Source organism: Acinonyx jubatus, chromosome A1 (assembly GCF_027475565.1).
Source record: "Acinonyx jubatus isolate Ajub_Pintada_27869175 chromosome A1, VMU_Ajub_asm_v1.0, whole genome shotgun sequence".
In the NCBI taxonomy this organism is placed as follows: Eukaryota; Metazoa; Chordata; class Mammalia; order Carnivora; family Felidae; genus Acinonyx; species Acinonyx jubatus.
This window is the reverse complement of record NC_069380.1, coordinates 94,022,633-94,036,259: the sequence shown is the minus strand read 5'-3', so window position 1 is coordinate 94,036,259 and position 13,627 is coordinate 94,022,633. Positions and strand designations below refer to the sequence as shown.

The 13,627-nt window shown below is 45.2% G+C and overlaps 1 protein-coding gene across 4 annotated transcripts in view; it reads left to right on the top strand.

The window, feature by feature from the left end:
- SEMA6A (semaphorin 6A) overlaps window positions 1-10,056 on the top strand; it is a 134,677-nt gene extending 124,621 nt beyond the window's left edge. For all 4 annotated transcript variants that reach the window (XM_027076855.2, XM_027076857.2, XM_027076856.2 and 1 more), the window contains one exon: window positions 7,921-10,056. In XM_027076855.2, the coding sequence (XP_026932656.1) occupies window positions 7,921-9,119 (1,199 nt within the window). In that variant the 3' untranslated portion in view covers window positions 9,120-10,056. The remainder of the gene's footprint in view (window positions 1-7,920) is intronic.
- Window positions 10,057-13,627: the final 3,571 nt, after the last annotated feature.

Here is a 13,627-nt window from a genome sequence, read left to right as displayed (position 1 = left end):
CTCAGAGAGACTAAGTGACTTGTCCAAGATCACAAAGTTCGTTAGTTCTAAAGCCAAGACTTAAGCCCAGGTCGTTATGTTCATGTTCTTGACCAGTTCATGTTCTTGACCAGTAACACCCAGCCTCATTCATAATCCAGATCCCAAGAATGACATCTCCAGCAAGTTTAAGTTGGCAGCTTTAGTATTCAAACAGCCTTGTTTCCTCCTATTTGTGTCGTCTTTGCTTTGTGGAGAAAAAAAATCAAAGCGCTGAAAATAATCCAAAGAATCACCTGAATTTCACAGTATTAGTGAAATTTTAGTGGGAGATCCACTTCCCCATTTTGTGGTTTTGATGACTTGTGAGAGAGCAAAGGAAGATGGGATTAGAAAGTCGGAAAATAGAAATGTTTTGTCTGGTTTCAGAAGAAACTCCTTAGACACTCGGTTTCCAGTCTAATTAGAAAGAAAAGCTTTTAAAAAAAAAAAAAAAGGAAAATAAACCATGTAAATTTTGCTAAAACTTTGCCCACCTGAAATGATCATCACCTTTACAAAGCCAGTGATAGTTCTAACACGTGAAAACACTGACCCACATTTCAGGATATGGCTTTTAAAAGTTACCTCATCATGACTCCCAATCTAGACTTCAATCCATGCTACGGAGGTAGCATTCCCATTGGTGGTGCCATGTCTAAAAGGGTACAGCAGAGAAGGATCAGAGATGCCAGGGTTTCCACTGACACAAGGGAAAATGAAGCTATTTCTCCTCTAAAAAATGTGAAATAGAACGAACTTCATGCTCGTTCTCCCTTTTCTACCTGTGATGGCATCACAACAATTTAAAAAATGCATCAATTTCAAAGGTGAGAGAACTGGAAGTAGATTCACCCACAGACAACCACAGTAAGCACTATTTCAATATGTGAGTTTTAAAACAGCTTCTGAACTGAGGATATTAAGCAGCCAGGAAGCTGCCTCTACTTTGGCATGATCAGTCATTAACTTCATACATCTTGAAGACCATGGCGCCTCCTAGTACCTAATCTTCAGCCTGCCAGGAAAAAAAAAAAAAAGGAAAATAAAAAGGAAAAGGAAAGTTTGAGTTATAAACTCTGAGCCCATTTCCAAGGCTGCTGGCGGTTCAGTTTATTCTTAAGCCATCTGGATCACGTTATGCCCCAAGACAAGAAGAAGGCTCCTTCCTGCCGAGATAACCACAGAGAGTTCCCACTGCGTTTTCAGTATGGTCATCTCCATCGGGTGGGGCATGGCTTTGAGGATAAATTGTCTCCAGTGAGGGTTTTTCCCCTATTTGTTTTCTTCTCTCCTTAACAGGGATTACAGCCTGTTCTCTGTGGTTAGCATCCATGATGCCTGGCCTATGATTGGTTCATTCATTCATAGTGCCTTGTAGGACTGTCAGCCTGGCATTCTGTTGCAATAAGATTTTCAAACAAGAAAAATTGGGTTGTTAGATTCCATTCACCCAAGTTGTTATGAGGATTTCAAGGAAATTGCAGGCTTGTCTTACTATAAAGGAAAATCAAGGGTTTATTTTTAGGGGATCCTACTCCGGGGGCTTTTCTTGGTGTTTTGCCATCTTTGTTAGCTCTCAGACCCAATACGAAACTCTCTCTGGCTCCACGGCGAAGGAAATGTCCATTCTCCTTTTTGCCTTTGCATATGTCTCTAAAGGACACAGAGAGGCTTTGTTGTCTTTGTGGTCATCGGGTCTGCTTTACACAGATGCCTATTAATCACTTCACTATGGAGACAGACACATCCATCATATCACAGCAGCTCCGAAACAGGCAGTCCAGTGAACAGGGGTGAGAGGGGAAAGCACGCACTTAACCATTTCAAGGTCCTAGCTGCCAGGGGCTCCTATACTTAGCAAGGTAATTGGTGGGGATGGGGAGGGCTCCTCCTTGGTATTTAGCTCAACAGGTGCAGTGATTTTGTGTACTTTCGTTTGTGTGTCTTGTTGCATGCTTTGATAGAACAGACATCTCCCAGCTTCTATAGGATGCAGGGGATAAGTATAGTGGAGAACAAGTTTTAATTTTAAAAAGTTATAGTAAATTCAGGCGGACTACCTGTACTTCTGAGGCAAAGCTGTTGACTCTGAAGCCAGTAGTTTTTTCAAATAATGGAGTCAACGTCGAGCAGAGTAAGCTGAAAGTCCGCTTTCTCAGGCAAGACAACCCTTAGAATTGCAGGTACATTAACCAAGACTTTCCTTCCAAAACTGGCTTGTCCACCATGTCTTTTTCAGTCATTCAAGGCTTTTCACAGCCTGCTTCCAAATGGTGATCAGCTCTCACTCTTCTGTTGCCTCTACAAGTACTCATGCATTCATTCACTATTTAACAGATATTTACCGAGCACCTTTATGCCTGGGAATTTAGGGGTATATCTCCCTCCTAAAGAAGAACAAACGTACAGTAATGTAAAGGTGATGAGTTAAGAGAGAGAAGTTAAGGTCTCTGGGGAACTTAGGAAAGAGCTAACCCAGTTGGAAGAAGTTGGAGAAGGCTTCCTCCTTTAAGCCGAGGCCTAAAGGAGAGGGTCAGAGGAGTGGGAGGTGAGCAGGGATATTCCGGACAGAGGGAAGAGACTATGTGAGAGTCCAGAAGCAAGTGAGAGGATGATAGCCAAGTGGCTGGTGTCTATAGCATGAGTGACTAGGTGGGAGTTCGACTATGGACCATAATGAACACAGCTTTCACTTCCTTCCCTCTGTGCATTGGTTCTTACTGCTGCTTCAGCTGCCATCCTCCACATCCTTAAGGCCTGCCTTAAACGCCACTTCCTAGGCTGAAGCAGAAGCAGTGTATCTCTTGATGCTTCCAAACACTTTGGATGCTCACATGTGAGCACCTGCCCTCTCCCTTAACTGGATCGCAGGGTTTGTGCCTCCTTCACCTTTGTCTCTCCAAAACCTGGCACGGTGCTTTGGTCTGTGCTCAGTAGATGCCTGCTGAAGGCACCAAGAACATTACAGTCCAAGAGGGCATCTTTTCTGAGGTCTGCTGTCCCAGAGCCTGGCACTGGGCTTCCAGGGCAGACTAGGCAATTGTAGAGAACCCAAGAGAAGGGCTACCGGAAACCTTATTATATATAACAATCTGGTGTTTGAAATTTCAATATGCCTTCATGTGGTCATCATGGGAAAAGTCAGAATTGTGTTGGACTTCCTTGAAGTTTGTAACTGTTCTTATTTTAATTACATTTTGCAGGGCCTGGAGGGTGGGGTTGTTCATAATCTTTTCATTGCTTCAGCCTCCAAAGAGCTTAAAATTGCCCCTCTGAGACCTCCCTCTGCAACCCTCCAGCATCTAAAAACTCTCTCACCTCAGGGGGAAAAAAGTGAAGATTCTATTCTTTCTCAGTTCTGCCAATTTAAGACATGATTTCAGAGAAATCTCTAAGCCATTGTGTGCCTTGCTTCCTGCAATAGGAAGGTGGAAAGAATAACCATTTAGCACCTCATGACTGGTGAGAAATAGTTGGTGGTTAATGAATCAATGCAAAGGCTGTTTCAGATACTGTTTTCATTATATGCCCCATTTTCGACTGGTGAGAGTAAAAGGCCCAGGGGTTGGTAGAGGAAGGCATTTCAATGCCCCAGGATAGAGAAGCCAACTCATATTGGTCCTCTTAGTTGGGGGGGGGGGGGGGGGGGCGGTGCGGGGAGCGAGATACCTGGAGATGGAGTACACCACCCTACAAAGGCCCCTCCACTTCCCCAGGATTTCCATGCAACATCAGAAGCAATGATGTTCAGCCAGCTCCCTTTAAAGAGTTGTATTTGTTTTGAATTATTCAATTATTTAATTCCACCAGAGCACCCAGTTGTTACAAATAACTCATTTACCCTCAACATCTCTTTTGGAATTATCCCAGAATGAATTTCTTTTGATTTTTCAAATAGTTCCTCATTATCATTTTGAACATACACGGAGCACCTTTATAAATTTCTTTTGTCTAATGGATGTTAGTATTATTATATTCTGTTCTATGGATGGAGATCTAATTTGGTTCTGTGACTTCAGGTTATGGTCACTCCAAAAATGACCCACCAACTTTAGAGGCCCACTTAAAAGGGTCTCTACAATGTACCGCAAACCCATTTATTCAATAATCATTTATCAAGTGCCCAACTAAGATCCCTGGTGATAGAAAGGTTATAAATGCATATAAACTAGAGTCCCTGCCCTCAAGGAGCTGAATGCAAGATTATTAGTCCACCAGAAGTCTATAATCACCGTGTTTTGTTCAACACTTCCTGCTTTTGTTGTTTTACTTACTTCACAATGCAGAACCTACAGGCAGTCCTGAAACAGAGGTATGTGCTCTCTTATGTTGCCTCAACACATCATCCCTTTGGCAGCATTTGGACAGCACAAGGTCTGGAGCTGGGAAGGACAGGTCCGCCCTCCTCCCCAGGGAGACCCATACATAACAAATGGAATGAAATGGAGCAGCTTATGCCCTCAGTGAGCTACTAACCCACTTCTCTTCTGTGGCTTCTTTTGACCTTCAGATTTGTCCAGCAAACTACAGCATTTAAGTTCTTTCTTATTCGTCACTCCATTAGATTCTTGCAAGAACCCCATAAGGCTTTAAAAGTGTGAACCCACGTTGCAAATGAAAAAACTGAGGCCCAGAGACGATAAGTCACCTGCCAGAAAGGTCACACAACAGCAAGTGGGAGCTTAAGACCCCAGGCCTTCGGAGACCACTAGCGCTGGTTGCACCCCCACCCCTCTGACAAACCCAGTGTTTAGTTCGTGACAGTGACCAATGTCACAAAGTTGATGCCATCATTTCCATGAATGCCCCTTTGCCCTTTTCACGATATAAGCAGAAAGCTTTAAGTTTGGAAGGCATTTTCCAAGAATAACTTAGAACTTCTTCTCTTCTTGACTGCGCTTTCAACTTAATCTCTGATCTATTTCCAACTTTGGACATGGGATTTCTGAATTTACACAAGCAGATGAGGGAAGCCACCTGCTTCATGGTAGTGATCTCAAAACTGAAGGGACTCGAGTTTTTTAAGGGCACTATTTACATAACAAAATGAGATGGAGTGGGGGGGAGGGGTGAGACACCATTTTTCTCAAAGGTCAGACCCTACTTGATTTGTTAACAACCAAAAACTTGAACTCAAATGTTATTCCCTTAAAAATGTTCTTCCCAGTAAAAGAGCAAGTGCTTTCCATGAGATTAAAACAGTCAAGGACCTTCAGACATCAAAGAGGAATATTTGGGAACTAAAAGTAAAGCAGCCCTGGATAACCTTGAAACTTTTACATTTTTCCCAATTAAATAATGAATAAAATACATGGGACTGCTTTAGCCTTATTCTTCTTTCCCAGTTCCTCTCAAGCTGAGAGGCAATTTATTTTTTTTTTAATTTTTTTTTTTAACATTTATTTATTTTTGAGACAGAGAGAGACAGAGCATGACTGAGGGAGGGTCAGAGAGAGAGGGAGACACAGAATCCGAAACAGGCTCCAGGCTCTGAGCGGTCAGCACAGAGCCCGACGCGGGGCCTGAACTCACGGACCGCGAGATCATGACCTGAGCTGAAGTCGGGCGCTTAACCGACTGAGCCACCCAGGCACCCCTGAGAGGCAATTTAAATTGTAAAATACCAAAGTCAACTGTAGATTAACTACCTATTATAAGTATGCATTTATTGGGAAGACACAGCCCCATAAACAGTGTTGCCAAGAAGAGATCCATGAAATACCCGCTAAGAAAAATTTACCTAGTTCCCCCCACCCCATGGGCGAGGTCTACCCTGTGGTTAAAATTCACTGAGATCACCAAGTCAATGAGGGAAATCAAACTCATTTTATTCACAGGTGTACATTTTTGTGCCATTGTATGTAGGTGGTTAAAAATGATGTTCAATAGAACACCAAACAATCAAAACTGAAAGAAAATCAGTTGCTATTTCAGCATTACAACAAGGAAATGCAAATTTAAGGAAGAAATTTTCATTAGCACAGTTCCTCTGTGACTAGGTATTAAAACAGATTTGAATGCAAGGCACCTCACCGTTTGGGGAGCTCCACGATATAAAAGATGTGAGTTATAGCTGAATCCCCTGCTGTTTTTTGCTTCTCCGTTTCTACCCCCATAAAAGTTCACGAAGATAAATCTGGAAATATTTGAGAAGTGTCACATTTGGAAATTATTCAGAATCTTGCCATCTTACAGACTTTTTCCCTGGGGTGAAGTGCCTGCCCTGCCCTTCATTACCAAGGGCATTTGTTTAATCACAGAATCTTTGTTTCTCAAGAGATATCTGCTGCTTCTATTTATTCGCCCCTAAAGTCACCATCCTTTGTCACAGGACAATCATTTCCACAGCGACCAACTGTGATGTCACAACTGAGGGGAGGAGGAATGTTTAGAAAGAAAAGAGAAAGAGAACGTTCTTTTCAACAGGCAAAGGCTTCTGAGTTTTAAAACTAGGGCTTCACCAATCAAAATACTTTAGCAGAAAGATCCCATGACAAAGCTGCACTTCTTCAAGGTCTCAGCTGTGATGGTTACAAAGTATCTCAGCAGAGGTTGAAGGGTTGCATGTTGTGGGTTTAGGAAGGGGTAAGAGTTTCATTTTGCTTCATTCTAATTCTGTGCCAGCAATATCTGCCAGTAAAATACATTAAACATATTCCAGAAAGAGTTGATTTAGTAGATGAAAAATGTTTCTCCTGAGACCAGAGAAGGTACATTTTCCGTCTTACTATCATTTCCATAATAGGAACAATGTTTATATTTCCTCAGCCCATGCAGTGTCTCTAACGTATTCATGGTCTTTCTCCAGAGGCAGGAATTGAGGTATTTGAGATTTTGTTTTTAGCTACCGCATCAAGCACTTAAGATCTGACAATTGTGATGTGTATTCTCACTTGGTATTAAAAACTAAGAGCTTCAGTGTTTCCATTTGATTAGAGTCTCTCAGCTTGGTGGCTGATTAAGCAGGAACAGGGAGAAAGCAACTTTCTTCAAAAATACAGCATCTCGTTTAATGTAGTGTAAGATTACTGACGGGTGTAGTCACATAATTTTTATTAAATTGAAGAGATTAGCTCTGCTGAAGAATCTCACCATGGCAGCAAACCCTCGCTGTAATAATGAGACCTGACGCTTCTCAAACCCACTACAGGGCCCCAAATGGTCTTTTTCTTCCCCTTAAATATTCTTTCAGTTTAAGGAAGGGAAGAGCTTCATTCACATATTCAGCATATTTACCTGAAATTGAGTGCACATGGGTTTTTGTGGGTTTTTTTTTTTTTTGAGAAGGATGATAGAAAATCAGCATAAACATTTGTAATGTGAGCTTTAACTGTTTTCTTTTCACTGTAAATGACACACGTGCTCTTTCCTCCAGTTGCCTGAAATGCAAACACAGCTTTTCTCCAGATAGAGGCCACGGGCCCCACAAAGAAGTCATAAGAAAAGACCCTGGAAGCCTAGAGGGTTGTGCCATTTGTTCATTTAACGGGCATAAAATTGTTGCCTCTTCCTCTCCCATACTCAAAATATCTCCATTATCCCAATGTTATGAGGGTAAGATGGAAAAAAGATGAAGAGGGAAAGGAGGAGGGACAAATTCTGGAAATGAAAAATCGTCATATTCCAGGGGCTGAAACAAAGTAGAAAGAGCATATACTTGACAGAGGTTAAAGCACTTTTTCAGAACACAAAGAAGCAACAAAGGAAGTCTATTTGCATACTTCACGGGGGGGGGGGGGGTTAATTAGTTAACGTTTGGCAAGCTGCGCCCCAAGACAAGCTGTGCAGAGGTGCTATTGTCACTTATTACTGTTATTAATTAACGGGGTGAACTTCAAACCAAAATACGCCTCGCAGTGTGCTTTCATGTCTTAAAACCGTATGCGATGTCTATTGCAGGAGTGATTCGGGAAAGTTACCTCAAAGGCCATGACCAGCTCGTCCCCGTCACCCTCTTGGCCATTGCAGTCATCCTGGCTTTTGTCATGGGGGCCGTCTTCTCCGGCATCATCGTCTATTGCGTCTGCGACCACAGGCGCAAAGACGTGTCCGCCGTGCAGCGCAAAGAGAAGGAGCTCACCCACTCGCGCCGGGGCTCCATGAGCAGCGTCACCAAGCTCAGCGGCCTCTTTGGGGACAGCCAGTCCAAAGACCCGAAGCCGGAGGCCATCCTCACACCACTCATGCACAACGGCAAGCTCGCCACTCCCGGCAACACGGCCAAGATGCTCATCAAGGCTGATCAGCACCACTTAGACCTGGCGGCCTTGCCCACCCCGGAGTCCACCCCAACACTGCAGCAGAAGCGGAAGCCCAGCCGCGGCAGCCGCGAGTGGGAGAGGAACCAGAACCTCATCAATGCGTGCACCAAGGACATGCCCCCCATGGGCTCCCCCGTGATCCCCACGGACCTGCCCCTCCGGGCCTCCCCCAGCCACATCCCCAGCGTGGTGGTCCTGCCCATCACGCAGCAGGGCTACCCGCATGAGTACGTGGACCAGCCCAAAATGAGCGAGGTGGCCCAGATGGCGCTGGAGGACCAGGCGGCCACCCTGGAGTATAAGACCATCAAGGAGCATCTCAGCAGCAAGAGTCCCAACCACGGGGTGAACCTCGTGGAGAACCTGGACAGCCTGCCCCCCAAAGTCCCCCAGCGGGAGGCCTCCCTGGGCCCTCCGGGAGCCTCCCTGTCTCAGAACGGCCTGAGCAAGCGGCTGGAAATGCACCACTCCTCCTCCTACGGCCTTGACTATAAGAGGAGCTACCCCACGAACTCGCTCACGAGAAGCCACCAGGCCACCACTCTCAAAAGAAACAATACTAACTGCTCCAATTCCTCCCACCTGTCCAGAAACCAGAGCTTTGGCCGGGGAGACAACCCGCCCCCCGCCCCGCAGCGGGTGGACTCGATCCAGGTGCACGGCGCGCCGCCCTCCGGCCAGGCCGTGACTGTTTCGCGGCAGCCCAGCCTCAATGCCTACAACTCGCTGACGAGGTCGGGGCTGAAGCGCACACCCTCGCTAAAGCCAGACGTACCCCCCAAACCCTCCTTTGCCCCCCTTTCCACATCCATGAAGCCCAATGACGCGTGTACATAATCCCAGGGGGAGGGGTCAGGTGTCGAACCAGCGGGAAAGGCCAGGCGCGCTCAGCTCGGCGAGGCCCTCCACTGCCTGAGTACCCACCAGACCAAGATGGCCGCGGCGGAGCAGAGGACGCTGGGTCCCCCTCGGGGATGCCGGGGGACTCTGGGAAATTGGGTCACGTGGTTTGGTGAAGGTTTGCGACGCGGGACTCACCTCCATTCTCGGACTTCACTCTCCCCGAACACCGTGCAACAGGTCGGACTCACGAAAGACTTAAATTATCATCACAAACATGAGCCAAAAGCACATAGCCACCCACCCCCACCCCCACACGCATGCGCGCGCGCACCCGCGCACGCGCACAGGCTCTCACACCCACGCGCGCGCGTGCACCCACCCACACACGCGCGCGCACACACACCCACACACACACACACACACACACGCGCGCGCGCGCGCACACACAGGTGAACGACTGCAACGTCTTTGTCCATGACCGCACTGGGCGCTGCCGAACAGGGCTGGCGTTCCACCTGCAAAACACAAATACATTTTTAAAAATCATGAAAATTCAAAAGACAAAAAAATAAAGGATTCATTGATAATTCTAACTCAGACTTTAACAATGGCAGAAGTTTACTATGCTCAGATACTGTGAAATGCCCACCAGTGTTACAGCTTTCTGTTATTAGCAGATTAATGCCATGTTGGGCAACTATGTCATAGATTTCTGCTCCTCTCTTTTAATGAAATAACGTGACCGTTAACGCAAGTAACTCTTTATTTATTGTTCACCCTTTTTTTTTCCCTTAAGGAAAGGACTCTTCCACATACCATCCTATGAACAGCTCTTCAGAAAGCCCCTTGAAAGTTAAACTATTTAACGTGAAATCCATTAACTGGAATAATTGAGTTTATTTTTACAATAAATTCACTGAGTAAATAAGTTGGAGCTGGAATTCTGAGCTTTGTGTTTGGACTGTCTGATCTCTAGCTAAAGGAAAAAAGTTGACAGGGGAATATTTATTCAAATCAACCAGTTAATTTGCTGGTCAGGTCTCTGGCCTGTAACATGCAAAAAATTAATTAGCTTAAAAGTCCTTCCAGATCCTAACTTCGAAAGCAACCGGGAGAGGAACTTTTAGAATGACACATCCGCGTCCCATTTCTGCCAACATGGCTTTGTCAGTGGTTCCTACTTTCTGTGAAGGCACCAGCTTGTGATACCCATCTCATTTCACCTTGCATGTGAGACCGCAAACAAAATCCACTAAAGGTGTGAACTAATTAATACGCTGGCTGCTACTTTGCATAAATTAATGGTTTGCTCACACGGGTTTTTCGTGGGGTTACATCTGTGAATAGCCTCTTTTCCACATGTAAATTTGTGCCTTACACCCTGAGTTGTGTACACTTGTAAACTGTCGTTATGATACACTTCCGCCCCCCTTTTGAAATAAATGCAGATATTTATTTGACCCTCCCTCCCCCCACCCCCACTCCAGCCCTCTGGGAGATTAGCATCTAGCAGATGGAAGAAGAATGTAGTGGTGATGGTAATAATCCTGCAGCCTGGGAGAGCTGGGCGGCACCACGCCCTCCGATTCACACTTCCTTCTAGTGCCAACTCCACCCACCCCTTGGCTGTGCTACCAAGCATGGCCCCCAGTGTTGTGGGTGGCAATACCCTTTCTCCCTCCAGCATTCCCTCCTTCCCTTAGATTCTCAGATCATTTCAACATGGTGATATCCTCATTGGCCAGCAGAGAAGGGTCTAACGTCCCAGCTCCTCATTTCTGCTGTGTCCTCTGGCTGGAGAACACGCTGTGTGCGGTTGCCAGGCACCTGGGAGGTGTCTCCAAGCCATGGGCTCAGCACACACGGGCGCTGCACACAAAGAAATGAGGTGGAAATAGATGCAGGCGGGCTGGTCCCTGCTATGATGGATGAGTAACTCCAAGTACAAAGCCAATCACAACGGATGCTGCAAAAACATTGACTGGGGTGGAAGATTTTTAATTTTTTAAAAACTTTCTTCATCCTTGTGTTGTTATTGTTTGTACGGGGGCGGGGTGGGAGGGTGTGTGCTCCCTCCCTGGTTTTCATTAGCTGGAGCACACAGAGGGGACTTTTGTTTACTCTATCATGAACAAAAAAATTGTCAACATACTGTAAACAGTGAGCATTGTTTTGGGTTGTTGTGTTCTTAAACAGTTAAACAGTATATTTGGTGGCCTCTTTATTTCTTTTTATTTCCAGTTTGATCTTCTGGGTTTAGTCTTGTCTTTAAAAAAAAAAAACTTTCAAAAAAAGACTATTTTGGACAATTTTGAGGTGGCTGGTGAAAACGTGGTACCTCCATAATGAGAGACCTAGGTGTGTAATGAGGACACGTGCATATGGCCTTCCTTTCCTGTAAACATCCCTTGCAGCTTTGCTGCCGTGCAGGCTAGGTTTCTGCTGTTTTGTGTTGTCCTGTTTTTATTTTGTTTTGTGAGCGGAATCAATGTTCACCTGAGAATTCCGTGCCCTGAAACCATGAAGTCTTTTCTAGAAACTGGGATAATTGTTTTCTACCTTGACTTTTCTTTGGAAATGCAGAACTTACTTAGGAAAGTGATGGGTATACACCCCCCTGCTACCTTCTCCCCCACACTTGACTCCCAAGAGCATAGGCCATGCAGCACCCACTGTCTTGTCACCCATGCGTGGGCATCATTGCCTCAGCTGTGTTACGGAGACCTGTGTCAAAACTTCCATCCCACATCCCCACAACTCCTCACTTGCTGTGTTCTCCCTGAAATGCCCACTTGTATTGAGCTGGTCTTTTGCATTTAAGCATTTCCTTCCCCCTTTTTTTTTCCCCACTGCGCGTGGGGGGAGGGTCCATAAACCTGAGTGTGCCTTTGCTTTCCACCCTTGCTAGACACTGGTAGATGCAACAAACTCAGATTTATATTTGTTGTAAAGTTGTAAAAATATTGTGACGTCACCAATTTTCCTTCCATCTCCACATCCCCTAACATCTGATTCATGACTTAATGTATGTTGTAAAATGGGAAGAAAAAAAAAAAGAAAAGAAAAAAAAGGAAAAAAAAAGACAAAACAAAAAAAAAAAAACAAGGAAAAGGCTCTTTATGACTTAAAAGTAATAAAACAAGACTGTTCTACATTATCATTTGTGTCCTGAATGCTTTTATTTATCTCTTAATTTCCCCCTTTGGAACCCCACCTTTCTGGGGTTGGACTTTACTCTTCTTCCCATCTCTGTCGGGTTTCCAGAGCATCCATAACGATGTGGTTAGACCCATTTGTTTACAGTACTCACACCCTTCCCCCATCACCCACCACCACCCAAATTATTGATGTGTTTTCTCTGATGCACCCAGCCTGGAGCGGAGTTGTAGCAGAAACCGCCGGTAATTAAAAGGCAGAGCACGCATTGACTCCCTCTATTCATTTTACGCATTTTCTTTTTATGGGCTTGTTCATCATCAAACATTTATGGTAGGCTTGATAGTTTAAGAGATCAAGGCTAGGATTTTAGTATGTAGAGTCCACTAAAAATAGATCCTTGCACAGATGTGACTTCAGCCTTTTTACATATTAATAAGATGAAGGGGGCCGGGATTTTACTCCTTGTTAGCATTTCTCTCTCTTGGAACCCAGAAGACACGGTTGGAGGTATATCAGGACGCAGTCCTTGATTTTTATTTTGCAGAAAAGCATTGCGAAATGCCTAGATAAGGTTTTCCCCTCTGGAGTGTTTTTAAAACACTTATTTACATAAGTCCACAGCTACAGTATTTTACTTTTGACTTTCTGAAACAGTGTTTTAGGTCAGTCTGCATGTGGGAAGCTGCGGGGTGGGTTTCAGTTCACACGTATAGCCATCCAGTCACCTTTGGGTATTTCCAGTTACATTTCCCTTTTTTTTTTTAAGTTTATTTATTTATCTTGAGAGAGAGAGAGCACGCATGTGCTCAAGCAGGGGAGGGGCAGAGAGAGAGGGACAGAGAGAATCCTGAGCAGGCTCTGTACTGTCAGCCCAGAGTCTGACGCGGGGCTCAAACCCATGAACCATGGGTTCATGACCTGAGCCAAAACCAAGAGCCAGTCGCTTAAGCAAATGAACCACCCAGGCGCCCCCGCCAGTTACATTTCTTGAATCCCATCCAGAGGGTCAAGCATGTCAGGAACACAAGTTGACTAGAATGTAGTTCTTGCCTCATCACTTACACGGAGAGATGGGCAGGCTCTTTGTAATTGCCCAGGAGGAAGTGGCCCAAAGGTTTGGGGCACAAGGGCTACATTTGAGCTGGTTCTTCAGAGAATGAGTTCTCTGGACAGCTAGACCAGGGAAATGGGATAACTTGTACAAAGTAGCCAAGTGTGCTGTGACTGGGAGACAAAAGGTTTAGGGGCCTTGAGCAGGGTCATTGAGATGAACCTGCTAGAAGCAAGGCTGAGACAGGGAAGAGGGGCCCAGTTACCATGCGCTAGGCTTTTAGCTGATGGGC